This window comes from Oncorhynchus kisutch, linkage group LG26 (assembly GCF_002021735.2).
Source record: "Oncorhynchus kisutch isolate 150728-3 linkage group LG26, Okis_V2, whole genome shotgun sequence".
NCBI lineage: Eukaryota > Metazoa > Chordata > Actinopteri > Salmoniformes > Salmonidae > Oncorhynchus > Oncorhynchus kisutch.
This window is the reverse complement of record NC_034199.2, coordinates 11,401,596-11,429,346: the sequence shown is the minus strand read 5'-3', so window position 1 is coordinate 11,429,346 and position 27,751 is coordinate 11,401,596. Positions and strand designations below refer to the sequence as shown.

Here is a 27,751-nt window from a genome sequence, read left to right as displayed (position 1 = left end):
GAGATAAAGAGAGAGAGAGAGCTGTGCAAGCAGTCAGTCCTCATAAGTCAACAGACTATATTTAGCATGGAATATTCAACTCAGTGCCACTGTTGTTGTGATATGAAAACAAAGTGGGATCCTAATTGCAAATGGCTGAACGCAAGAACATTTATGTTATTTAGCAAACAAATAGATGGAGGAAGGGTGTTTATTTTAGTTCCGTTTGGATTCTGTGGAACCGCAGATGGATGCAACTGGAGAATGTAGTCATTTTAAGTGCATTACCAGCCAGTTCTAAATGTAATTTATTTGGATAATCAGCTGCTAATAACTGCAATGTCCTTGCAATAGGCAGCCTCACTTTACAGGATATAGTATGAAAAAGCGTTTCCATAACGCCTTCACATGTTTAACTCTTCAGATGTCAACAAGCATTTTGCATTTTATTGTAGTACCCTCTTTACAGTTAGTACCAACAGATACAGGCAATGTCAATGAAACAAGGAGAGACACATCAGCAGAGCCATTCAATTCATATTGCTCTGCTTATTCTAATTCCACCAACACATCTGAGCAGAATTACAAGTCAGAGTTTCTGCTATTACCTGCCTCTCCTACAGTAGGAAAAAGAGAACATGTGACAAAGATGTACATCTTTAAAGTTCACATACAGTAAGTCAAGGACTACGGTGTGGGTGCAGTTTTTCTGGGTGCAGTTATGAAACCTTTAATGGATAGAGATCTCAGCGACACTGGCGTTCTGAGGGCAGATGATCAAGGCAAATAGCACCTGGTGCAAAGATTTCCTTGATGGCAAAGGGAAATTGGCTCAGCTGAGGTAAGTGCTGATTTAAGGTGCATTATGAGGATTTAGTCTACACTTCAGGAGCACTGAGGATAATGGCACCTGGAGCTCTGATACTATGATCCATGTCACATAGGCTTATTTAAGATTCTGAACTAAAGCTTATCTCTGGATAGAGAACAGACTTAATCCAATGGCAAGCTTGATATGATACTGCATTGACTTACTGTATATAATAAACCATTTTAGGTCACTTTATAAAATAAAGCCAGTAGTGCTTATTCATACATTCAAAACATACCTTTAGATATTATTACAGTGCATCCGGAAAGTATTCAGACCCCTTGACTTTTTGAAATTGTTGTCACATTACAGCCTTATTCCAATATTGATTAAATTGGAGTTCAATATTAGTTTCATCAGACCTGAGAATCTTGTTTCTCGTGGTCTTAAGAGTCCTTTTGGTGCCTTTTGGAATTCTCCAAGCGATCTGTCATGTGCCTTTTACTGAGGAGTGGCTTCTGTCTGGCCACTCTACCATAAAGGCCTGATTGGTGGAGTGCTGCAGAGATGGTTGTTCTTCTGGAAGGTTCTCCCATCTCCGCAAAGGAAGTCTGGAGCTCTGTCAGAGTGACCATTGGTTTCTTGGTCACCTCCCTGACCAGGTCCCTTCATCCCCGATTGCTCAGTTTGGCCGGGCGGCCAGCTCTAGAAAGAGTCTTATAGGTTACAAACTTCCATTCTTAAACTTCCATTTAAGAATGATGGAGGCCACTGTGTTCTTGGGGACCTTCAATTCTACAGACATTCCTGTGTCGAGGCACAGATTCCTTCAACCTCATGACTTCGTTTTTGCTCAGACATGCACTGTCAACTGTGGGACCTTATATAAACGTGTGCCTTTCCAAATCATGTCCAATCAATCGAGTTGTAGAAACATCTCAAGGATGATCAATGGAAACAGGATGCACCTGAGCTCAATTTCTAGTCTCATAGCAAAGGGTCTGAACACTGAATAAAGTATTTCTGTTTTTTATATTTTTTATAAATGTACCCCCACATTTTTGCATCTGTTTTCAATTTGTCATTAAGGGGTTATTGTGTGTAGACGAGGGGAACAAATGTATTTAATCCATTTTAGATTAAGGCTGTAACGTACCAAAAGTTGGAAAAAGTGAAGGGTTCTGGATACTTTCTGAATGCACCATATGTCATATCCATAACAAGTAGGGCTTTAGTCATGTTTTTGTCTTCTATACAAGCCTTTTCATTTCTTTGATAGTGTCCACAAAAAGCTAGCTACCCGTGTCCCATTAAATCAACGTGTCAAGAACTGATCTTAGATCTTTATTCCTGAAGAGTATAAGGATCATACAATATCATTGGTGCTTTTAGTTGAACCAGATTCCATGGATTCGGTAAATATAATGGTTATTGGGCTGCTGCAGACCCTGTGGCTATATAAAGATTATAGTCATTATAACATTATTGCTTTAGTTAAACAGGGAGCATATGGACTCTTAAGACAAAGGTGGTGACTTTTTCCTATAGGTCCACCTCTAAATCTATATTTCTGCAGTAACACTTAAGTTGAAATTTTGGTGCACATGTTCGTTGAATTAAATGTAGAATGAATAATCATTTGAAATTCCAAACTACAGTTCTGTTCAATAAGGCATGTACATGGATTTAGTTGTTTTCCTTCCATGTAAAAGAGTACATTTTACAGTACTGTTCAGGACATTTATGTCAAAAAGCCATAAATGCTTACTGCCATTAACAGTGTACAGTGTTGTGCTTATAAGGCTGTAGTTTCTGTACAGCACTTTGTGACATCAGCTGATGTAAGAAGGGCTTTATAAATACATTTGATTGAATTTGATTGATAGTACTGGCCATTTCAACATAAGAGTTACCATGAAAAGTGAGTCCAGGTTGCTTAATAAGATTGTGCCCAGTTCCAATATAACATATGATATGGATCATGCATTTTCAAATATAGATTGCATCATCCAGCAACATACAGTACGCTTGCTGAACTAAGAAGTTCTTAAAATTGCACATGGTAAAATATCATCCTATACATGAAAATACCAAAAATACAGCTGTGAACAATCGTGGAAATGGAAACAAGGTAATATAGTTAAGGCTAAACATCTGTGTCTATTACCTTTGTATAGCTAAGTCAATAAAAGTAGCATGCATTTAACGGAACATTGCCACACAATTTTACATTAAACAACCAAAGCAGCCAACTCAAATCGAATGTATGTACCCTTCTTCACCGCAAATTAGTCCCATGTTGTGTAGGTTTTCCATTTTGTAAACCATATGGCTTTGTGCAACTGTTCAGATCCATTGGAAGTAACATCCCTGCTCAAATCATCTCTGTAAAATAATATATCTATAAATGTCATGCCAGAAATTAAAGAAACTATGTTTTACATGCACTTAGTGTATCGTACGTGCCAGATTGTGCTTATCATACATTGTCTTTCATCATAGCATGTATACTTATATCCAGGAACAAATCTGCGGTATTCTATCTAGGTATACTTTATCTGTACGTATTTATATACTACTTTTTCTTGAATATAAGAATCATGTCCTTTAATAAATTAGAAATAATAAAGGGTTGGGGTGTAATAAGTTAAAACTGGTCGCCCATTCTACGTGAAGCGGTCGGAATTCATCTTTCTGAGTTTCGGGGGAAGGTGTCCGTCCATTCGGCCCCCTACTCCCCCTCCCCCCTGCATCCTTAGCAGCTTGGGGGGCAAGTCTGCCACGGATTGGCTGATGTGATCGGAGCTGATCTTGGAGGCCATCTTGTTCACCTGTTTCTCATCGGAGACGCCGGGGACGGAGCTGATGCGCTGCAGCTTCATGGGCAGCTCCCCCATGCTCCCGGGGTAGATCATCTCCGATGTGGTGGAGCTCATCCTCAGCAGCTTCCTAGGCATGGGCAGTCCGTCCCGGCCGCAGCCGCCCCCTTGCATCTTCTGCAGCTTGGATGGCAGCTTGGTGGTGGTGCTCTCCTTGTCCTCCAGGGTCTCCAGGCAGTCCATGGAGCTGTTCTTCCCCCCCTCGCCGCTGTTGCACAGGGACGGGGCCATGAGAGGAGAGGATATGAGCAGGTTTTCCTCCTGCTCCTTCACGCTGTACGGGGGGGTGTTGACCTCAAACGTGGCGTGGAACTGGGAGTAGTCCACCTTGAAGAACCCCTCCTCCAGAGAGATGACTGGGAAGAAACGATGTCCCCATAGAACCTCGTCCTCAGTGTAAGAAGTCCTCGCTTGGCAAGTCATCCCTGTCGAACACAGACAAAACAACAAAAACAAAAAAAGATCATGTATGATTGGCTTGATTGTCTCCATGTCTTTATTTCAGGAAATGTAATTGACGACTTCGACTCTATGCAGGGAATTATGCACAATTGCCTGTGGACAAGGCAGACAAGGCTAATGCTATGGAGATGAATGCTATGCTAGTCAAATGTATAAACAAACACTTCAGAATCAAAGTGAAACTCTGATTCAATTACATGGCTGACGAAGTGCCCTCAGCTCAGTCACAAGAGTGAAGTGTTCCTCAAAGATTATTTTCCTTCAACAAACAATATCCCTCACAAACTGACGTGATGAATAAGTACATATAAACACAGAAAGTGGCCTCAAAAAATACTTCATTTATTTTCCGATTACATACAATATTAATGAGCAAGTTCCTCAGTAGGTTGAGAACTACGCAGGGGATAGCTGAGCGAGTGCATTCAGCGATTACTTTTGAGATGAAAAGCGCTACAATGTAAAACACTGTTTGCCTTCGGCGATCTATTCCTGTATAGATTTGGTCTGATGAGAAAAATAACTAAACCATTTTCTCTCCCAAACCACTGTAACAAAATGAAAAAGCACACGGTGTTTTACCTCTGTTATAGTTTTTTTTTTAAGTCACTATGTCAGTGCTAAAATTGTCAACTCCTAAAGGTGCCGCTTTTATGCACATTCTGCAACATGCATCAAGCCAGCTCCTTGTTCTCATCAGTGTACGAGCAACAGTACCGGGAGCATGAAAATAAGAAACTACAAGCATTCACCTAATACATAATGCATACAGTACAGTGCACACGAGTGGGATTCATTGTCTTTGGCGGAGTACAATATAAACAAGATGCCTCTACATCTTTATTCCTAAAATACTGTTTTCATTTTGTCTTGCATTGACAGGGAAACAATTGCTATTTTCGGAGGCACTGAATCATGTTAAGACACTTTAAAAACAATTTCCTAAATAAGTAAGATGTCTTTTATCTAAGCCACCCGGGGTCTTTAGCTACTTGGCAATTTAGTCCACATCGTAACCTTGGTTAGGAACGACAAAAGAGCAGATTACGATAACCAAATGACTTGAGTGACGGACCAGAGGAGCCTTAGCAAAGATAAGGATGCAATGGGTCCAATGGGCTTTCCTGACAACTCATATATCTTTTTGAGAAACAAATATTCATCACCATCTATGGGACTTCCAATTCAAAGCCTGTTTACATAACATGTTTGGTCTCAAAATGTTAATGTGCCTATGACAAGTGGTTAATTAGGTCATCATAGTGCTGCCTGAAGAATGTCAGCCTGACCAAAGCAGATTTCATGCATTATTTATTTTTTCCTTAAAAGTTGCATTTAAGAAAAGAAGATACAATAACAAAAGATAAGATGGAGTTAAAATAAGAGAGCTTTGTAGGATACTCTTTTAGCAAGGTCAGTGTGATCAGCCATGTTGCCCGTCAAGGTCTGTGAAGGAAAGTTCAAAGTTCATAAGGTTTGTTTCCATAGATTAAACAAGATACACTCGATCATGAGCACCAGGCATTCATTTTTTTTGTTTGTTACTGGAGACGTTGAATAAAATGAATGCTTAACAAACACTCCACCAGTTTACCCATAAACAAATTAATACAATTAGTCAAATGATGAGGAATGAATTAATGAGCAACAACATGAATTTGTTTTACATAAAAGTTACAGGTTCATCTTCAGTGATAACCCTCTCGTCACTGTTATTCGGCAGACGCTATATCGTAATTACTATTACATGATCTGAATACTTGCAGTGTATCAATCCACCCTCCGCGGAGCTCCATGCAAACCTTTTGTTCTTTGGAATGTCTATGAAAACGTGGCTGCTGAAAGCAGCGTTTTGCACTGCCGCCCCACAATTCATGAATCAATAGAAACAAATTCTAACAGAGATGAGATGCACGGCTTATCATCTGTCAGTCCAGAACATTGAACTGAGCCACGTCTTCCTATTTCCTTTGAACTAAGTATCCAAGCTGTTACAAAGCTGGAGGCACTTGTGTTCTTGAAGGTCTGTTGAAGTCCATTAAAAGCTGAGTGGTTGCCCTGATATAAATACCACATATACTAATTGCTAGCGTAATAATGCCCTGGCAGCAATAAATGAATCATAAGCATAAGCATTCAAAGAGGCTAAAGATCATTGTACACTAGGTATTGCTAATCTTAATGGAAGCTATGATCATCTTTGTTTCTGCCACAGTTTCCAAGGTCCATAGAATAATGCGCTGATAACAGTTTTTAACAGCCACAGTCAAGTCACAGATGTGCCAGAGTTATTAACATTGAGTACGGTCAGGGTATTCTGGGAATTATTTCAGCCCTATCGCTCTGCACTTCTGAGTGCTCTCGGCATATGGAAATATGCTTCAATGACTGGGGTCCACAGTAATAATAGGGACTTGAGGTTGAGAAGCCAATTGAGGCTAAGTGCAGGGAATCTTGTAGTCATTTGTATCATGAACTTGTCACACTGCAAAAAATCTTCCAAAGCATATAGTCACACGACATGTTGACCAACAGGCATATACTGTAAGCTCAAAGGTCGAGTATTGGTGTACACATGCAAAAGCACACTTCTACTACACTGGTATTTTGCTTAAACCCTCAGTAATTCTTCTATCATTTTACCACCAATAACGGTGTGCCTGTTATCGTAGCTGTATACATACCACCCCAGACCGATGTTGGCACTAAAACAGCACTAAATGAGCTGTATATACCGCCATAAGCAAACAGGAAAACGCTCATCCAGAGGCGGCGCTCCTAGTGGCCGAGGACTTCAATGCAGGGAAACTTAAATAAGTTTGACCTAATTTCTACCAGCATGTTAAATGTGCAACCAGAGGGAAAACAAACTCAAGACCACCTTTACTCCTCACACAGTGATGCGTACAAAGCTCTCCCTCGCCCTCTACTTGGCAAATCTGACCATAATTATATCCTTCTGATTCCTGTTTACAAGCAAAAACTAAAGCAGGAAGCACCATTGACTCGGTCTATAAAAAAGTGATCAGATGAAGCAAGTGCTAAACTACAGGACTGTTTTGCAAGCACAGACTGGAATATGTTGCGAGATTCTTCCGATGGCATTGAGGAATACACCACATCAGTCACTGGCTTTATCAATTAGTGCATCGAGGACAGGAATCGGGAATCGACTCCACATCCCTGGTGTAGGAAGCGCCATGCTCTACCAACTGAGCCTCTCTGCTATTTTAGTCAGAAGTGGGCTAAGAGTCACGTCCCAAAGACTGCCAGAGACACACAGAACATATTAAAAGTCAATATCACACACCACTCAATGGAAAATAATCAGTAGAGGATATTCAAATATTGTGACAAAGTTCGACAGAACTGCCCCGGAGCATGACAGGAGATTATTAAAGCAAAGAAACAGACATTTCCTCCATTAATTCTAGCACAAATGAACACAAATAGAATTTTCCTCCGTTAATTCTACCACAAATTTACCAAAATATAACTTTCCTCCATTAACTCCGCAACATAATCATATTCAGTGATCTATAGAAATTGGCACACATAAGGATAATCGCACAGTTCATCTGAAATCAGATAATCAACTTCTGGTTCCCTGTTGGGTAGCTCTCTATTTTCTGATCTGCATCCTATTGAGCGGCCTCGTATTGGAGGAAAGCCCAGCAATTTTGTAATAGCACCATCGACAGCATGGCAAAAAGGTAAAGTGGTGAGGTATAAGTGGGTACATTCCTGCATCCATACACTAAAGGCCATCGACAGTCTCACTGAAGAGGCTGCTCTGTTGCTTTCCTTTTCACCCATAGGGAAAAGCCCCAATTACAGACAAATTGCTATCATAACCATTTTGGAAACTTGGAGGTGATATGACTACGATCAAACACAGCCAAACAGCTTTGCTGTGCGTTTTAGATGAGTATAATAAGCTACATTATATACAGCGCATTCGGAAAGTATTCAGACCCATTCCCTTTTCCCCTTTTACGTTACAGCCTTATTCTAAAATGTATTCAATACATGCTTTCCCTCATCAATCTACACGCAATACCCCATAATGACAAAGCGAAAACAGGTTTTTAGAAATGTTTGCAAATGTATTATAAATTAAAAACAGAAATACCTTATTTACATAAGTACTCAGACCCTTTGCTATGAGACACGAAATTGACCTCAGGTGCATCCTGTTTCCATTGATCGTCCTTGAGGTGTTTCTACAACTTGATTGGAGTCCACCTGTGTTAAATTCAATTGATTGGACATGATTTGGAAAGGCACACACCTGTCTATATAAGGTCCCACAGTTGACAGTGCATGTCAGGGCAAAAACCAAGCCATGAGGTGAAATAAATTGTCCATAAAGCTAAGAGACAGGAATGTGTCAATGCACATATCTGGGGAAGGCTTTTCAAAAATGTCTGCAGAATTGAAGGTCTCCAAGAACACAGTGGCCTCCATCATTCTTAAATGGAAGAAGTTTGGAACCACCAAGACTCTTCCTAGAGCTGGCCACCCGGCCAAACTGAGCAATCGGGGGAGAAGGGCCTTAGTCAGGGAGGTAATCAAGAACCTGATGGTCACTCTGACAGAGCTCCAGAGTTCCTCTGTGGAGATGGGTGAACCTTCAAGAAGGACGACCATCTCTGCAGCACTCCCAAAAATCAGGCCTTTGTGTTAAGAGTGGCCAGACGGAAGCCACTCCACAGTAAAAGGCACATGACAGCCAGCTTGAAGTTTCCCAAAAGGCACCAAAATAACTCTCAGACCATGAGAAACAAGATTCTCTGGTCTGATGAAACCAAGATTGAAGTCTGGCCTGAATTCCTGAAACCATCCCTACAGTGAAGCATTGTGGTGGCAGCATCATGTTGTGGGGATGTTTTTAGCGGCAGGGACAGGAAAACTAGTCAGGAGTAAGGGAAAGACGAACGGAGCAAAGTACAGAGAGACCCTTGATGAAAACCTCCTCCAGAGCACTCAGGACCTCAGGACATCGTGAGGTAAAGGTTCATCTTCCAACAGGACAAAGACCCTAAGCACACAGCCAAGACAACGCAGGAGTGGCTTCGGGACAAGTCTCTGAATGTTCTTGAGTGGTCTAGCCAGAGTCCGGACTTGAACCTGATCGAACATCTCTGAAAATAACTGTAAGTAGCTGTGCAGCGACGCTCCTCATCCAACATGACAGAGTTTGAGAGGATCTGCAGAGAAAAATGGGAGAAAATCCTCAAATACATGTGTGCCAAGCTTGTAGCGTTATACACAAGACTCAAGGCTGTAATCCCTGCCAAAGGTGCTTCAACAAAGTACTGAGTAAAGGGTCTGAATAGTTATGTAAATGTGATATTTCATATTTTTCTTTATATACATTTGTAAAAAATAAAATAAAATAATTTTAAAAAAACGTTGTCTTTGTCATTATGGCGTATTTTTTATTGTGTGTAGATTTATGAGAAGAAGAAAAAACAATTCAATCAATATTGGATAAGGCTGTAATGTAACAAAAAGTGGAAAAAGTAAAGGTGTCTGAATACTTTCCTAATTCACTGTATACAAAAGTATGTGGACATCGAGCACACAGCCATGCAATCTCCATAGACAGACATTGGCAGTAGAATGGCCTTACAGAAGAGCTCAGTGACTTTCAACGTGGCACCGTCATAGGACGACACCTTTCCAACAATTCCGTTCCTCAAATTTCTGCCCTGCTAGAGCTGCCTCAGTCAACTGTAATTGGTGTTATTGTGAAGTGGAAATGTCTCGGAGCAACAACGGCTCAGCCACGAAGTGGTAGGCCACACAAGCTCACAGAACGGGACCGCTGAGTGCTGAAACACTCACTATCGAGTTCCAAACTGCCTCTGGAAGCACGTCAGCACAATAACTGTTTGTCAGGAGCTTCATGAAATAGGTTTTCATGGCCGAGCAGCCGCACACAAGACTAAGATCACCATGTTCAATGACATGTGTTAGCTGGAGTGATGTTAAGCTCACCGCCATTGGACTCTGGAGAAGTGCAAACGCATCCTCTGGAGTGATGAATCACACTTGTCTGACGGACAAATCTGAGTTTGGTGGATGCCAGGAGAACGCTACCTGCCCGAAGGCATAATGCCAACTGTAAGGTTTGGTGGAGGTGGAATAACGGTCTTGGAATGTTTTTCATGGTTTCGGGCTAGGTCCCTTAGTTCCATTGAAGGAAAATCTTAACGGTTCAGCATACAATGACATTCTAGACGATTCTGTACTTCCAACTTTGTGGCAGCAGTTTGGGCACAAAGCGAGGTCCATACAGAAATGGTTTGTCGAGATCCATGTGGAAGAACTTGACTGACCTGCACAGAGCCCTGACTTCAACCCCATCTAACAACTTTGGGATGAATTGGAGCGCCGACTGCGAGCCAGGCCTAATCACCCAACATCAGTGCCCGAGCTAACTGTTGCTCTTGTGGCTGAATGGAAGCAAGTCCCGAGTGGAAAGCCTTCCCAGAAGAGTGAAGACTGTTAAGACAGGAAAGGGGGGGGGGCAACCCCATATTAATACCCATGATTTGGAATGAGATGTTCGACGAGTAGGTGTCCACATACTTTTGGTCATGTAGTGTACCAACAGGCATAAAACACCACGTAATCGTCATACCTGCCTGGAATGGTGTGTTCCTATGGAAACCAAATCTACCAATGGTACGTGAGCATTTTAAAAAAAGTTTATTTTATTTTTTTCTACTGCGTTATTGACTTGTTAATTGTTTACTCCATGTGTAACTCTGTGTTGTTGTCTGTTCACACTGCTATGCTTTATCTTGGCCAGGTCGCAGTTGCAAATGAGAACTTGTTCTCAACTAGCCTACCTGGTTAAATAAAGGTGAAATAAAAAATAAAAAATAAACACACCATATGAAGTCTATTTGGATTGTCACCTTTGAGTGCAACTCGAGGCAAATGTGGCGCATTTACAGGACACACAAAAGTATATTTCTTGTTTTCGGCCATCCCAATCAAAACAACCATCCATAAAACCACTGGTTTTATCACTCAATACTGGATGATACATTATACCCCTAGTTCCGGACCACAGTGAACTGGTTTGAATGCCTGTATGCTCCTGACCCTTTCCAGCACATCACTGCTCCTCAAAGTGTATTTGTTTTGATCGAATCCTATGTAGTACCTTATCATTGACGTGAGCTCATATTACAAATACCATATTTAATAAGCACAGTGAAAGGTACCTTTAGTACCGTCTGTCTGGCTCTTTCATCCTCCCGGGACACAGACTGTGCTTTGTGTACAGACCTCTCTTTGATGTTCTAATGTATACCCTGTAATGTGTACTGCGTGATGAGCACAGTCAACAGCGGAGGCTGCTGAGGAGAGGAACGGCTCATAATAATGGCTGGAACGGAGCAAATGGAATGGCACTAAACAAATAGAAACCATGTGTTTGATGTATTTGATACCATTGCACCAATTCGGCTCCAGTCTTTACCACGAGCCTGTCCTCCCTCAATTAAAGTGCCACCAACCTCCTGTGGTACCAGATCCAAACAAGTCTTAAGAGACAGAAACACCTATAGTGGTGTCAGTTTGTTTTTTCGAGACATCTCAGGAGATTGGTAACATTACTTTATATCGTGCCTTCTCTGTATAAATTGGATGTTGCGCCATAAGACTGGATGTTGCGAAATATTTAACTTTAATTAGATGGTGAAATCAGATAGATGGGATTTGAAGCGTGAAAGCCCTGCAAAACACCAACTATTTTCAAATATCAGATTATTAGTAAAGAATACTGAGCTGCAAACAAGACTCAATTTCCCTTCTTTTTACAGCAGGTAAATCTACAATATACCGAAGGAATTTTGCTCTTCAAATTGAATATACACTATATTTCTCATGCAATAACGTGTTGCCGTTGAGAGAGTATTAAGGGCAAAGGACATTGATCTCGCTGAGGTTGTATGTTGTATTGGGAGTCTATCAAAAGCTAGTACTTTTGAGTAAAGGAAGCTAGCTAGCACAGCAGGATAATACTGAGCTCTCTTGTGTTTCAAATAACAAAGTCAAGACGCAGCCAAGTCGCTAAGGTGACAGGGAGATAACATTGATTCTTTGGGTGGTGGGAATGGAACATAAACTAGGAGGAAGCTTGCCAATAGTTTCTGCTTGATGGTGGCTCACAAAACTTACTGGCATTCATGGAGCAGAGAGTCTCGAACGTAAGCTTATCGAGGATATAGAAGCCACAGGAGCAGAGGATTATATCCGTTTGCTGCATGGCTCAGTCGTATACTGGAGATCAGGCACAACTCCACTGTCTCCACACCTCAAGGACCAGAGTCCTGCATCCCGGCTTTAGATAGATGCCTGTTTTTATTCAATCCAGTTCTTACATATCAACAAATCCATACACATCATTTGACTTCAGAAAACAGTTTATTTGACAAAACACTCACAACCACCTGAACTCTTTGGAAAATAGAGCAATGCAAATTGAGCAATGCATTTACATATTTATGCAAATGATTGATTGCCCGTTTTTCAGATTAGCCTTCCTCTGCACTTCGACTCCCACAGTCCAAGTCACTGGGAGAAAGGTGGGCGTAAAAAGTCCTCCCTGACCTCTCCATTCTCTCACAGACAAGGATCTGCAGATGTAAGACACCCTCTCACAAACAAACACATGCAAGCACGCAAGTGTAGCACATGGGGATGTGTGAAACTTACTCCTCAGCCTGAAGTTTCCCCACTTGTGTCAGCGAATGGCTAGCTTTTCTCGTGGCGCCAACTGGTAAGACGCAGGTGGGTGGTCAGGTGTTCCAGCAAGGCAGAGGTCCTAGGTTTGCGCTAGAGGCCGACCGATTATGATTTTTCAGCGCCGATACCAATTATTGGAGTACCAAATAAAAGCCGATACCGATTATTGGAGGACCAAAAAAAGCCGATACCGGTTAATCGGCCAATTTTTTTATTTTAATTGTAATATTGACAATTACAACAATACTAAATGAACACTTATTTTAACTTAATATAATACATCAATCAAATCAATTTAGCCTCAAATAAATAATGAAACATTTTCAATTTTGTTTAAATAATACAAAAACAAAGTGTTGGAGAAGAAAGTAAAAGTGCAATATGTGCCATGTAAAAAAGCTAACGTTTAAGTTCCTTGCTCAGAACATGAGAACATATGAAAGCTGATGGTTCCTTTTAACATGAGTCTTCAGTATTCCCAGGTAAGAAGTTTCCTGTTACGTTGCACAACCTTCAATGTTATGTCATAATTACGTAAAATTCTGGCAAATTAGTTCGCGATGAGCCAGGCGGCCCAAACTGCTGCATATACCCTGACTCTGCTTGCACACAACGCAAGAGAAGTGACACAATTTCCCTAGTTTAATATTGCCTGCTAACATGAATTTCTTTTAACTAAATATGCAGGTTTAAAAATATAAACTTCTGTGTATTGATTTTAAGAAAGGCATTGATGTTTATGGTTAGGTACATTCGTACAACGATTATGCTTTCTTCGCAAATGCGCTTTTGTTTAAATCATCGCCCGTTTGGTAAAGTTGGCTGTCTTTGTTAGGAAGAAATAGTTCGCAACGAGCCAGGCGGCCCAAACTGCTGCATATACCCTGACTCTGCTTGCACACAACGCAAGAGAAGTGACACAATTTCCCTAGTTAAAATAAATTTATGTTAGCAGGCAATATTAACTAAATATGCAGGTTTAAAAATATATACTTGTGTACACATTTTAAGAAAGGCATTGATGTTTATGGTTAGGTACAGCGGTGCAACGGCAGTGCTTTTTTTTCCACGAATGCGCTTGTTAAATCACCCGTTTGGCAAAGTAGGCTATGATTCAACGATAAATTAACAGGCACCGCCTCGATTATATTCAACGCAGATAAAGCTAGATAAACTAGTAATATCATCAACTATGAGTAGTTAACTAGTGATTATGTTAAGATTGATAGTTTTTTATAGATATGTTTAACGCTAGCTAGCACCTTACCTTGGCTGCTTGCTGCACTCGCATAACAGGTAGTCAGCCTGCCACGCAGTCTCCTCGTGGAGTGCAATGTAATCGTTCATGATCGGTGTCCAAAAATGCCGATTACCAATTGGTATGAAAACTTGAAATCGGCCCTAATTAAATCGGCCATTCCGATTAAATCGGTCGACCTCTAGTTCGCGTCTCGGTGTGTGCCGAATCAGGAGGAAATGGTAATCGCTAAAAGCAGCATAACATCATTTACGCATACAACAAACACTCATCCATGCAACCTCACTCACCAGAATATGGCTATCAACACAGTATACAGGCTTTAGAAGCAACTGAAGCTGTCACATTCGTCATATTGAGGACACCAAGGCGCAGCGTGATAAGCATACATTCTTCTTTTAATGAATGAAACCCACTAAACAAAACAAAGTGACGTTATATAACACAAGTGCTGACATGCAACTACACATAGACAATAACCCACAAAACCAAAATGGGAAATGGCAACCTAAATAGGATCCCCAATCAGAGACAACGATTGGGAACCAATTCAGGCCACCATAGACCTACATTTACCTAGACAATACCTAAACCCCATAGATATACAAAAAAAAACTAGATAAGACAAAAACACATATACCACCCTCGTCACACCCTGACCTAACCAAAATAATAAAGAAAACAAAGATAACTAAGGTCAGGGCGTGACAGAAGCATTATCTGTGAAGGAAACAGTGGCGGAAGCAAGACTGTGAATCAGCGCTCTGGACAGTGAATACAGAGAATCATGAGTCAACCCTCTAATGCTTGCACCGTTAAGATTATTTTCTGTGAACAAATCACATTAACATATGAATGCTTGAATTATTTACCAAACGGTGAGCAGCAGCAGCTAACTAACAATGCATCATGTGGAAGGTTGTTGCTGAAAAGCAGAAGAATACATCCCTGCTTGACTGCTTTTTGGCCCAGTGGTATCAAATATTAAAGAGACGGCACTGAGCTCGAGCAGCACGGAGGACAACTGACAAAAGAGAGAGGGAATAAGCATCCAAGAGATGTCGTCTTTAATGGAGAAGGAACATTTGAATTCACAGGACATACAGTACAGCAATAATACTGTGCTGAGTACAGTACTTTGGGTTCCTAACAACTGATTATACACATTTTTCCATGAAACGCCTTAAAGGCCACAACAAATTGTGTCTATTAGAGGATATGAGAAATGTTTCGCTCATTTTGATACAGATACATCTGTTATGGGCACAAGTCCTCTCTAAGACAGACAATCTGTTGCTATGGTGACCGCCATCAAACGGTACACTGAGATGAAACACGGTATTCTTTTAGAGGCCTGCTTTTTTCCCTCTTTGATTCGTCGTAGATGAATACAAAATTCCTCAGCTTGTAAATGCTATTTAAGAATTCAATCAATTTGTTAAGGTTGCATCCCGAGCTTATTGCATTCCCGAGCTTATTGCGTCCCGAGCTTATTGCATCCCGAGCTTATTCCACATTATACGACATGCGGTAGGCAAAATGTGCGCAAAAAAAAGAAGAAGAAAAAACACAGAGAAGGAAATATACTGGCGGATGAAAAAATGGTGTAGAAATGTACTGCTATGGGGGATGGGTGTTGAGGGAGCCAGAATACTCAGGCAATAACATCAGTGTGGAGGTAAACAGCAGAGCAGAGAGGAGCAGAGTAGAGGCTGTGTGTGTGTGTGTGAGAGAGAGAGAGGAGAGTGTCATTGCCTGCCAAAGCCTCTACACAGGGTGAGGTGACAGACCAGGCACAGGAACATACGGCTCTACACAACAGTAAGACCATTAACAAGCAGCGGGGGGGGGGGGGGGGGGGGGGGGCAGGCATTATGAAGGAAAGAGGGTGTTGGTGGTGATGGTGGGTGAGGAGTAGGAGAGGGAGGAGCAGGAGGAGGGGCACACGATCGATAGCCTTGAAGCCAAACACCAACTAATGGTGGGCAGACAAATCACACTCGGAGTGCGGCCATTTAAAAAGGGATATCGCATGTTCAGTTAAGCTTGTGTTTTCTCACTATGGTTTGAGTGAGGTCCAATACCCCACAGCATGTCAATGGGACTGAAATAGAAAGCACGCATCCCCCTAAGGATTGTCTCGCTAGAAGCGCATCCAAAAGACAAAATGTCAATGTGGCTGTGTCTGTTTAGACCTAGATCGATTAACGTGCACTTCAGAGACACTCAGACACTATCAATCAATGCTGCACAGTGACCAAAACGCTGAGAGCTAGGCTAGCAATTAGAGCATTGGGCCAGTAACCGAAAGGTCACTGGTTCGAATACCCAAGCTGACAAGGTGGAAATCTGCCGAGGTGCTCTTGAGCAAGGCACTTAACCCTAATTTACTCCAGGGGTGCCGTACTACTATGGCTGACCCTGTAAAACAATGCATTTCACTACACCTATCCAGCGTATGATACAAATATTATATATATATATATATAAGTTTGTTTTTTTAAAGCAGAGCACAACGATAACATATGGTTATTGAGGAGCCACCATCTTTAGTCAGTTTTGACCAAGCTCTAGCCTACCCATCCTTTGTGAGTCTGTCATATAACCAAGATCTTTGTCGTTTTCCTTTTAGTTCTGGGTGACAAAAGGAGCAGCATGATACCATAATCAACCATTTAACTGACCCTTTATACACTCTTAGAAATAAAAGGTGCTATCTAGAAACCAAAATGGTTATTGGGCTGTCCCATAGGGTAACCTTTTAAATAACTTTCCAGAGAGGGTTCTACCTGGAACCAAAAAGGGTTCCCCTATGGGGACAGCCAAATAGCCCTTTTGGAATCTTTTTTTCTTGGGGGGTAGGCACTAAACAGTATCATTGGCAATATTACTATACACAATACATTATTATTAGACGTGCATGTTAATTCCAAAACACATGCAAGTTCTTGGAGAGAAAGAGACAATCATTTCCAACTCTTTAAGTAGAACGACGGCTCTCCGCATCATGGCCTGATTGTTACCTTGGCTCTAGTAGTGTCACCAAATGTGTTCAGCCCATGTCTGCCACGCCACACCCCTTCCTCCCTCCCTCCCAGGATTTATTACAGAGACCTGACAAATCCCCAAAGACACAATGTAAGCTTGTTTCCCCTTGGGAAAGGGGATAAAGAATCCTCCATGTCATAGCTGGTTCAACCCAATGCCCATTATGTGGAGTCCATTCCTTGTGCAATTACTATATCTTCAGGAAAGGTGAAGCTCCCCAGTGTGTTGTCGGAATCGACACGTTCTCTCACAGAGGGACAAATTTAGACAAATGTACGCTGTCATTAAGTGGATATCTCTTAATGCAAACTGGTCATGTGCAATTCGACACAATATACATTTAGTCTATTACAGAAATTACAGTACCTCAACTGAGTTAGAATTCCAGCATGAGACGTACAGTACTGTATGTACTACCGAGTGTATGTTCTATACTGTAAATTGAGAAGAAAAAAATGACATTCCAAAAAGATTATCGCACTAAATTTGGTCGCTAATCACAATTAACATTTGCGTTGGAAAAACATGAAGCTTCAACGCGGCTTCTTAATGCAATGAAATGCGTGAGACGGGTCGTTAAAATTAAAATAAAAAAGTAAAATGAAACAAATTAATAAAAAACCCTGTAAACCACTGGAGAACAGAAGGCTATTAAATAAGTGTCTTATCAGCGCGTGACTCTGCCGTGCTCTGACCCTGGGCACATTAGATTTAATCGGAGACTCCTGCTCTCACCTGCTAAGAAGGCCGACTTCCCCCGGCTGAACCCACATTAACCCTTGAACCGCAGAGTGCTTGAGTGTGGGGCGGAATGGAGAGCGGGGATCATGACGGACATGCTCTGAGTGTGATCACTCTGAATTAATTATGGTCACTTACTCCAGGGGCCTTGTCTATCCTTTCACAGTGGTGTGTAATAACAAGCTCCATTCTGACACTATTTACCTCAGACCAACGCATGCCTCTGACTTCTCAGCAAATCTGCTACATGAGATGTATCCATTTCTCTGAATTCATTATTCTGCTGCTACTCTTTGTGCACGACAAACTCCTCTTTGGCTTGTTTTACTTTCAAGATTATAATGGAAACGTATTATCATAATGCAGTATGTGGATACTATTAATATCTAATTACAACAATTAAAATATTTAAAAAAGAGACACACAACTTTGTTTGCTTTTAGGCCATGCCCTCGCAAAACTTGCATAGCCCGGTTCTCTGATATTAAGAGTGCGATATCTCACATGTGGCGGATTCGCAAAGGATCGCCTACTCTCGGAAGGACCAAACAAAAGCTTCTGTTGGGGACAGACTGGTAGAGTGGCAAATGAGGTGAGAGCCTCACCTCCCTTAAAAGGAGCCACTCTCCGGCCCTCCGGTTATTCTCAAGCATGCTTCTTTTCATGTCCCCAAAGTAGTGCCCAATAGGTAAACTCCTATGTGGGAGAGGGCCCGAAGGTTGTCACCCTCGCGATTATAAATCAGTATAATAGTCCCCATGATCCGGCAGGATATCTGTCGGATATCTTCTGAGGGTAGTTGCCCGATCAGCGAAGAGCATGACACTCTTGCCCGAGCTCTCCTACATGCCAGGTAGACGCCCACTGCGCATACTGGACAACGACGGGGACGCCCTTCTAGGGAAGGCGACAAGTGAAAAGCCATAGCCACATTAACCTAGGGGAAAAAACCTGTTCAGTCTGAGGGCGCGAACAGTGGCTAGTAGAGCAAGATCCTGCACGGAGCATAGGACCATGGAAAAACAGATTCACACCACTTCTCCACGAAAAGACGCACCAACTGTAAAACAGAGAGCATGCATAAGGGGTTGGCACTGTTTTTCAAGAGTCGCGGGCCTGGCTCTTTCCTTTTTATTCTATGCATCCGGGTGAGGATAGAAAATTGCTTTGTTCGGTGTGGTATAAGCCCTGCATGACGATATCTGCCAGGACTGGTCGTAAGCAGGTTTGTAACTGCCGTCTGGGGAAATCCACTTGTCATCGAGGTGCTCGAAGATGTTGAGGGAAAGCATACGGCATCTCCCAATTTTTCCTTGGTATGTTAGCTCTTCCACCCCAAATGGCGTGGTCACCATGTTTTGGGATGAGGTCTCCCTGGGCCCTCGTAGAACTGGTCATCGCTTCGACCAGACTGCAGCAAGTCAGTCTGGATAGATGGGGAACGCGGGCTCTCGTAGAACTGGTCATCGCTTCGACCAGACTGCAGCAAGTCAGTCTGGATAGATGGGGGACGCGGGCTCTCGTAGAACTGGTCATCGCTTCGACCAGACTGCAGCAAGTCAGTCTGGATAGATTGGGGGACGCGGGCTCTCGTAGAACTGGTCATCGCTTCGACCAGACTGCAGCAAGTCAGTCTGGATAGATGGGGAACGCGGGCTCTCGTAGAACTGGTCATCGCTTCGACCAGACTGCAGCAAGTCAGTCTGGATAGATGGGGGACGCGGGCTCTCGTAGAACTGGTCATCGCTTCGACCAGACTGCAGCAAGTCAGTCTGGATAGATTGGGGGACGTGGGCTCTCGTAGAACTGGTCATCGCTTCGACCAGACTGCAGCAAGTCAGTCTGGATAGATTGGGGGACGCGGGCTCTCGTAGAACTGGTCATCGCTTCGACCAGACTGCAGCAAGTCAGTCTGGATAGATTGGGGGACGCGGGCTCTCGTAGAACTGGTCATCGCTTCGACCAGACTGCAGCAAGTCAGTCTGGATAGATGGGGGACGCGGGCTCTCGTAGAACTGGTCATCGCTTCGACCAGACTGCAGCAAGTCAGTCTGGATAGATTGGGGGACGCGGGCTCTCGTAGAACTGGTCATCGCTTCGACCAGACTGCAGCAAGTCAGTCTGGATAGATTGGGGGACGCGGGCTCTCGTAGAACTGGTCATCGCTTCGACCAGACTGCAGCAAGTCAGTCTGGATAGATGGGGGACGCGGGCTCTCGTAGAACTGGTCATCGCTTCGACCAGACTGCAGCAAGTCAGTCTGGATAGATTGGGGGACGCGGGCTCTCGTAGAACTGGTCATCGCTTCGACCAGACTGCAGCAAGTCAGTCTGGATAGATTGGGGGACGCGGGCTCTCGTAGAACTGGTCATCGCTTCGACCAGACTGCAGCAAGTCAGTCTGGATAGATTGGGGGACGCGGGCTCTCGTAGAACTGGTCATCGCTTCGACCAGACTGCAGCAAGTCAGTCTGGATAGATTGGGGGACGCGGGCTCTCGTAGAACTGGTCATCGCTTCGACCAGACTGCAGCAAGTCAGTCTGGATAGATGGGGGACGCGGGCTCTCGTAGAACTGGTCATCGCTTCGACCAGACTGCAGCAAGTCAGTCTGGATAGATGGGGGACGCGGGCTCTCGTAGAACTGGTCATCGCTTCGACCAGACTGCAGCAAGTCAGTCTGGATAGATGGGGGACGCGGGCTCTCGTAGAACTGGTCATCGCTTCGACCAGACTGCAGCAAGTCAGTCTGGATAGATTGGGGGACGCGGGCTCTCGTAGAACTGGTCATCGCTTCGACCAGACTGCAGCAAGTCAGTCTGGATAGATTGGGGGACGCGGGCTCTCGTAGAACTGGTCATCGCTTCGACCAGACTGCAGCAAGTCAGTCTGGATAGATTGGGGGACGCGGGCTCTCGTAGAACTGGTCATCGCTTCGACCAGACTGCAGCAAGTCAGTCTGGATAGATGGGGGACGCGGGCTCTCGTAGAACTGGTCATCGCTTCGACCAGACTGCAGCAAGTCAGTCTGGATAGATTGGGGGACGCGGGCTCTCGTAGAACTGGTCATCGCTTCGACCAGACTGCAGCAAGTCAGTCTGGATAGATTGGGGGACGCGGGCTCTCGTAGAACTGGTCATCGCTTCGACCAGACTGCAGCAAGTCAGTCTGGATAGATTGGGGGACGTGGGCTCTCGCGGGACAGAGCAGCCAGCGACATGACGTGAGATGTCATGCAATATGCCCACTCTGTCTTAGTTATGCGTTACGCATTTCTTTTTTTCATACTTTTTGTCCAATATGCAGCATTTTTGTTTAATATTCAACATTGAGCCAAAGATGGGAAAATCCATTGCAAATACAGCAATATATTTCAAGAGGCTCATAAATCATGATGTAGATTAAAACATGATAACAACATAATTCCCAAGGTTTCCAAATCCAATGCATTATACTAGTTTTTTAAAGTTGTTTTATTTTACCTTTATTTAACTTGGCAAGTCAGTTAAGAACAAATTCTTATTTTCAATGACGGCCTAGGAACAGTGGGTTAACTGCCTGTTCAGGGGCAGAACGACAGATTTGTACCTTGTCAGCTCGGGGATTTGAACTTGCAACCTTTCGGTTACTAGTCCAACACTCTGAAATGATTCATCTGGCAGAATATTTGGTACAGGATAAACCCAACCGTGAGACTGCGTGTAACTCGAAAAACACTTTCTTTATCCAGTACTAGAATTTCCACAGACAAACATACTGTATTTATATGCTCACAGATACACATGAATAAACATCAAATGCACTTTAAATCAATTCAAGTCCACAACAGTCTCATGCCACCCACACGTCTTAGCATGAACAAATAGCAAAAAAAACAATAACAAGGGAGATTCTATTTTTCTCCAATACCAGTGAATCGTGAAAAAGGCTCGGACTGTCATGGAGGAGGCAGAGAGGAAGCCAAGACAACAGGCCACTTCAATGCACAGCTAACTAGTTATGGACCGTGTCCCAAATGGCACCCTATTCCCTATGTAGGGCACTACTTTTGACCAGCGCAATATGGGGATTGCTCTTTTCAAATAGTGTAACAAAATGTTCCACTGTAGCTTTCGGCTGGAGTTGTTCGGGAAAATATTTGTAAACGCCTTGTTAGCGTCATGTAAATGCCACAGCATGTTCCCAATAGCCCATCAATCATTAGCATTTGCATGATAGTCACATCGCAGTCTTCTCACAGAGTTCATTTTCTGCTGATGTGCCAGCCACTGTGTTTATAAACATAATTGATGAGTGAACACGAAACTTAAATGAAGTGCTTCACAAAATTATTTTTTTTGCTGAACTGTGAAGCATCTCGTTAATAAAGAACGACACACAACTTTTCAGGGAGAAACGTGTTGGTGACAGCATTCTTCCTCTAGTCAATCACACATTCAAAGTCAGCTTGCCATGAAATTAAAATCCCAGCCTGTTTGTCATGTAACTGAGCTGATCAAAGATGGAGAACGGGACAAAAGTACAAAATTGCATGTTAGATGTGCTGTGTATAATTGGCATACCATTTGAACAGACGAGTGGTAAATCAATTGCAGTCTGAGCAATTTCACTTTTGCATATCACAAATAAAATGTGTAAAATGTTTAACATTTATAGAAGGAACAGTTAACTAAACCTTAACAATTTGGATTAAACAATCCTATCTGTTATATCAATTGCAAATATGTAAATGACAATGTTATAACACTTGAATCAGTAGTCCCTAATGAAGGATATGTAGAAACTTTTTTTTTTTTTTAAAGAACGTTGTTCTGCTGAACATGCCATCATAACAAAGGTATTTAAATCATATGAAAAGTGTTGTTTTTTCTTGTCCTTTATATTATTATATTGTAACACTCTCGTATCATACTTTCATGCATGCAGTGACTATGTTCAAATCTCTGACAACATAACAGATGGGAAGCCATGTGGAGCTGACTTTGAGTTTATGATATCATGAGAGGTTGGGATGATGATGTCATTTGAAAAGCTCATTGTGTGAATATGAAGAGAGCTGATTTTCTATGAACATGTAAAAAAAAAAAAAATATGTACATGTAAAACTTGGACATGCTGATGTTAGCTAACACCGGTAAATGTCTCTGAATTAATATTTTATAAACATTCTATCTGGCACCCATTAAGCCTTGTAACACCTCACGGTAAGCTCTCACGAGTCCACCTCCTAATTTAATCGCAGAAAAGTAGTTATCTTAATATCAGGTTATTTTGTCAGTAGACCTCTTGTTTTGTGTACGGTTACCACATGTTCACTTGTGTATTACTGACAATTGCATTGCATTACAGTTTTCCCCCATACCATAGGCATAAAATCTAAGTTCAGGTGCAGTGCTGAAATCCAGAACGCTCAAAGAGAGGTTGCCATGGAAACAGAGTTACATTGGACCGAAATGAAAGTGTCTGAGGATTAGACTTTCACTGTACATACATTTTTAACCACATATTGTTTTCATATCGACATCTCTCTTCTTGCTTTTTAACTTAACCCGACCACCTACGTATGTTCGCATTGACAAGGTTGAGATTACACTACTACTGTATCTAGAATTAGTCTTGACATTGAGAAAACATCAAACACATGTTAAATTACAATTACAAAATGTGTTTGGTGTCTAATTTTTACAATTACAAAATGTGTTTGCTGTCTAATTTGGTTGTTGTGCCCAATGCATATGACACATGTGAACCTTTACCTCCAAAGTGTATGTTTTGAAATTCTTATCCGCATTCTAGAATTTTCCGTGTTGACCAATTAATCAAAACTTTGGGAAAAGACAATGACATAACTAGTTCTAAGGATATATTCTACAAGGCAGCACCATTATGACAGACTTATCATACAGCCATTTCTCTGCACCTTTTTGTCTATATAACATCAATATGTAAGCCCTCATAAATAAAATAGTCCAATTAAATGTTCATATACTATTTGAGTTATGTAATATAATGACATGACGTGAACCGTATGCCACTGCCACATACGTACAGTACAGTACAGGACCAACTATTTCATCTTGAACATAACTGTTTTCTGCAGTGGTCTGTATTGCATCAGACAGGACTGGTATGTCATTCCACAATCTTAAAGTACTCCCTGCAGCCATTTATTAACGGTCTCAAATGAAACAGTTGAATTTGAAATATGATTACAGCAACCAAAATGTTTCTCAAGTGTCATTGCTGTTTTTATTGAATTGACGTTTCCAATTTCAGAAGGAAATTGGGAAAGCAAAGTATACCCCCAGAAGAGCATTGTATTGTATTGTAAAACAGCAAAACTGTTCCCTAGACAGCAATTATTTTAGGAGATCTCATTAAAAAAAAATGAAAATTATTTGTACAAATCTATCAAGGGACCTGGCTCTTTAGATAAACTAAACATAATTGAATCCCGTGCCATGTTGATGTACTGTATTAAACACAGGCCAACCAAATTCAAAAGAGATTGAGCATATCCAAATGCAATTTGTTTTTTTGCCATTTCCACTGCAAACCTAAAATCAATCAGAACATATATGATTTATAAACCTATCCAGTTGTGCAACAGAACATCAATAGCATGCAATCAATGACATCCACTATCATCCAGGGGTCAATGGAGAGGCCCGTCTGGGTCAACTTACAGTATACACCTGCAACTTCACTTTATACTGATTCACATCATTAAAACACTCATACTGGTGCATTTATTTTGCTGTCATATACTTTAGCCAGAGCCAAACATTCTCCACTAGTTTATCTCAGGGCATAGATATACAATAGGCCCGATACTGCAAGAAAGAAAAACAAGGTATTTGTGATAACTTACCAGTGGTTTCCACTATTCCTTCCAATATGACCACAATTTCAAACTGCTCTGTTTGCATGGATCTCTGGGAGAGTTCGTAGAATGGACTTTTAGTGTCAATCACATGGCAGATTGTGAGTGGTGAGACGAGGAAGAGCTGATCCGCCCCGGTACTGAAGCCCACGTCCAATTCCAACTGATCCAGTGGAAGAAACTCACCTTCGGGCGTCTGACGAGACTATGGAAGTATACAGAGAGAGAGAGAGAGAGAGAGAGAGATTGAGAGAGGCTGGGGGGGACAGCTTAACTACTGCAACCCAGTGAGCCATACTGAAAGCTATCCACATTTTGTGAACAATTAAAGAAACCAATCATCAGTAAATATACAGAGTTAGTAAATCAATGTCTATAGCCAGAGCCATATATATAGCTCTGGCTATAGCTAATCAGGCACATCATGCCACATCAAAGGCACATCTCAAGATGTTAATAATGGCCCAGTGACTCTCTTCTACTTCAGGGGGCTGTATAATGGTAAAATGTCTATTTCTATATGAATTGCATTGCCACTAAACTTCCCTGGAATCAATTGCTTTATGTGTTCATTCACATTGGTAGGCCTATTTGCAAATAAAGTGAAAAAAACGACTGTTCATAAAAGTAGGCTCTAGAAATCCATTAATCTATGTTTAATTAGGCCCACATTAATATCAATAGAAATTTCTCTAAAGCGATAAAAGAGCAATACTGGTATTGAAATGTAATATCAGCAGAGAATAATAAACTTTATAATACTCCTCTAAGTATTTGATGTGTAACTATGGCGTAATTAAACAATAAGAAAACTAATAACTTACACTCACATGACAGAAGTAAATGGGGTACTAACGTTTAGATACACAAATATTGTTGTGCATGGGGCCGTAGAAGTGACACTTACTTTCAGCAATTTGCAGCGGATCTGTGCGGACACCATATGGCTATTACGCAGGTTGCCGACTCTGAACATGAGAGTTAGTTTTCCATCTCGCATGGAAATAGCTGCATGTTCACTAAACATCAAGGTCTCTGCCCTTTTTTTGGGCTGGGACATCTTAATGAACATGCATCCAATCAAAAAAGCATCAACGATTGATCCCAGGATTGATTGGAAAAGAAAGAGTATGATCCCCTCCGGACATTTGTCCGTGATATACCTATAGCCATATCCTATTGTGGCTTCCGTTTCTATGAAGAATAAAAACGCGGAGGGAAAGTTGTAGACATTGGCAACGCATGGCGTATACTTGTCATCGTGGGTTCGATGGAGGTCTCCTCTGATGTAGGCTATGATCCACCACATGAATGCCATGAAGAGCCATGCCACCGTGTATGTTAGGATAAAGATAAATAAATTCCAGCGCCATTTCAAATCGACCAGCGTAGTGAATAAATCGGAAAGGTATCTACTGGTTTCACCACCCAGGTTTCCATGCTGGACGTTACATCGCCCGTTCTTGTCCACAAAGCGTTGCCTCTTCTTCTTCTTCTCTGGTGCCGGCTGGTTGAATCCAGACCCGCTGGATGAGGTGGTCACTACCTGATAATCGTCCCCAAATTTCTTTCGAAGTGCAGACATACTACGATGACAGCCGCGAGAGAAATAATCTGAAGGGTTCAATATAAAGTCTATTTCTGTACAGGACTTCGTTGTAGTTGCAGTAATTGGCCTTATGTTGTGGGCAATATCCCGGAATTGGAAATACGGCGTGGAAAGTGCGTTCTGTAACGAACTAATCATGCACTGTCCCCTCTCTCCACATACTGTTACTACTACTGCACTTCAAATCCATGAAAATAGAGAGGGATAATGTCACTTCAATCACTACAAACAGATCTTCATCCGAAAAGCAGTCTGCTAAAAAACAATTACGCACAGGATCATCTTCTAACCAAACGCGTCCGTCGCAGTTCAGGTTTCGAACAGTTTATTATTAGGTGCGTCGCTGCTGATCATCGCCCTCCCAGGCTAGAGCAAATCAATGCAGGTTGGGTCAACACTGTCCTCATCTGTGAAGTCCACACCTTGGGTTAAAAGTTTCAATTATTTCCACGCCCCATCAAGCAATTAAGATGTTGTAGGTAATAAATTAACATTTGGTTACTGTGATTATAAGCCGTGGTCAAGATGAAACCGCTCCATACATGCTGCACATCCGATGTCAGTGTTGGTGTTGGACACAATTTGGTTCCCAAACCTCCGCTTTGTGCTCCTGCGTGCGCACATAGGATCTGCATTCAGTTCATTGACAGTGGAATATGACGGGGAATAATGGATTCGTGGAACAATTTACTGTCCGGTCATACTTATGTGGTTCCTCTTAACGATGATGCCTGCACGCTGTCTTTCCGGTCCCCCTTTTCCTCTTCTGGTGGAATTTTACTGGTGTTCTTGTGGACGCATGCAATAAGAATCCGACAGCGGCTGTTTCGTTCTTTCCCCTCGATTTTCCCCTTCGCCGCTCCTGCGCACTGCACGTTCCGTATGCTATGATACACTCACTATTGCCTACCGGTACTAAATAGACATATAGTTTGGAAGAAGAATAAGGGAAGAGGTATGCAGTTAATTTACTTTAACACAGTTTGCTAAGATATAATGCAATCCATTCAAATCAGCCTACCATTGAATAACGCGTTTTAGAGCAGGCTACTGTGCCATTGATTTTTATTTTTTTACCAGTTCTGAATTTTCTTTAGTGGTACATAGATGGTGGGATAGACAATTATGTAAGGGATAATCAAGGAGGGGCTATGCGTTCTATGAAAAATAACGAACGACGTGGAAGATGTGTTCCATGACGCACTTGCGGGGTGGTGGAATCCTCCACAAAGTTGCATTATTTTCCAGAGAACACATAGAGCCTCGAGATGATGATCCATTTTATACAAGAGCTATGCATTTACAAATGTGTGCCTA

At 42.1% G+C, this 27,751-nt stretch overlaps 1 protein-coding gene across 1 annotated transcript; it reads right to left on the bottom strand.

Moving 5' to 3' along the window:
- Nucleotides 1-398: 398 nt before the first annotated feature.
- Nucleotides 399-27,532, bottom strand: LOC109870680 (G protein-activated inward rectifier potassium channel 1). The gene is made up of 3 exons (XM_020461269.2): nucleotides 25,733-27,532; nucleotides 24,814-25,030; nucleotides 399-4,094 (listed from the first exon to the last, which is right to left on the bottom strand). The coding sequence occupies exons 1-3, from the start codon at nucleotides 26,570-26,572 to the stop codon at nucleotides 3,457-3,459; spliced, it is 1,695 nt and encodes a 564-aa protein (XP_020316858.1). The 5' UTR covers nucleotides 26,573-27,532; the 3' UTR covers nucleotides 399-3,456.
- Nucleotides 27,533-27,751: the final 219 nt, after the last annotated feature.

Bases quoted from the DNA above. Each gene is read 5' to 3' on its own strand.
- LOC109870680 (XM_020461269.2), bottom strand. From the start codon at position 26,572: ATGATTAGTTCGTTACAGAACGCACTTTCCACGCCGTATTTCCAATTC. The intron at 25,031-25,732 runs GTAAGTGTCACT...ATACTTCCATAG, and splicing joins TCCGCTGCAAATTGCTGAAA to TCTCGTCAGACGCCCGAAGG. The intron at 4,095-24,813 runs GTAAGTTATCAC...TGTGTTCGACAG, and splicing joins AGGAATAGTGGAAACCACTG to GGATGACTTGCCAAGCGAGG.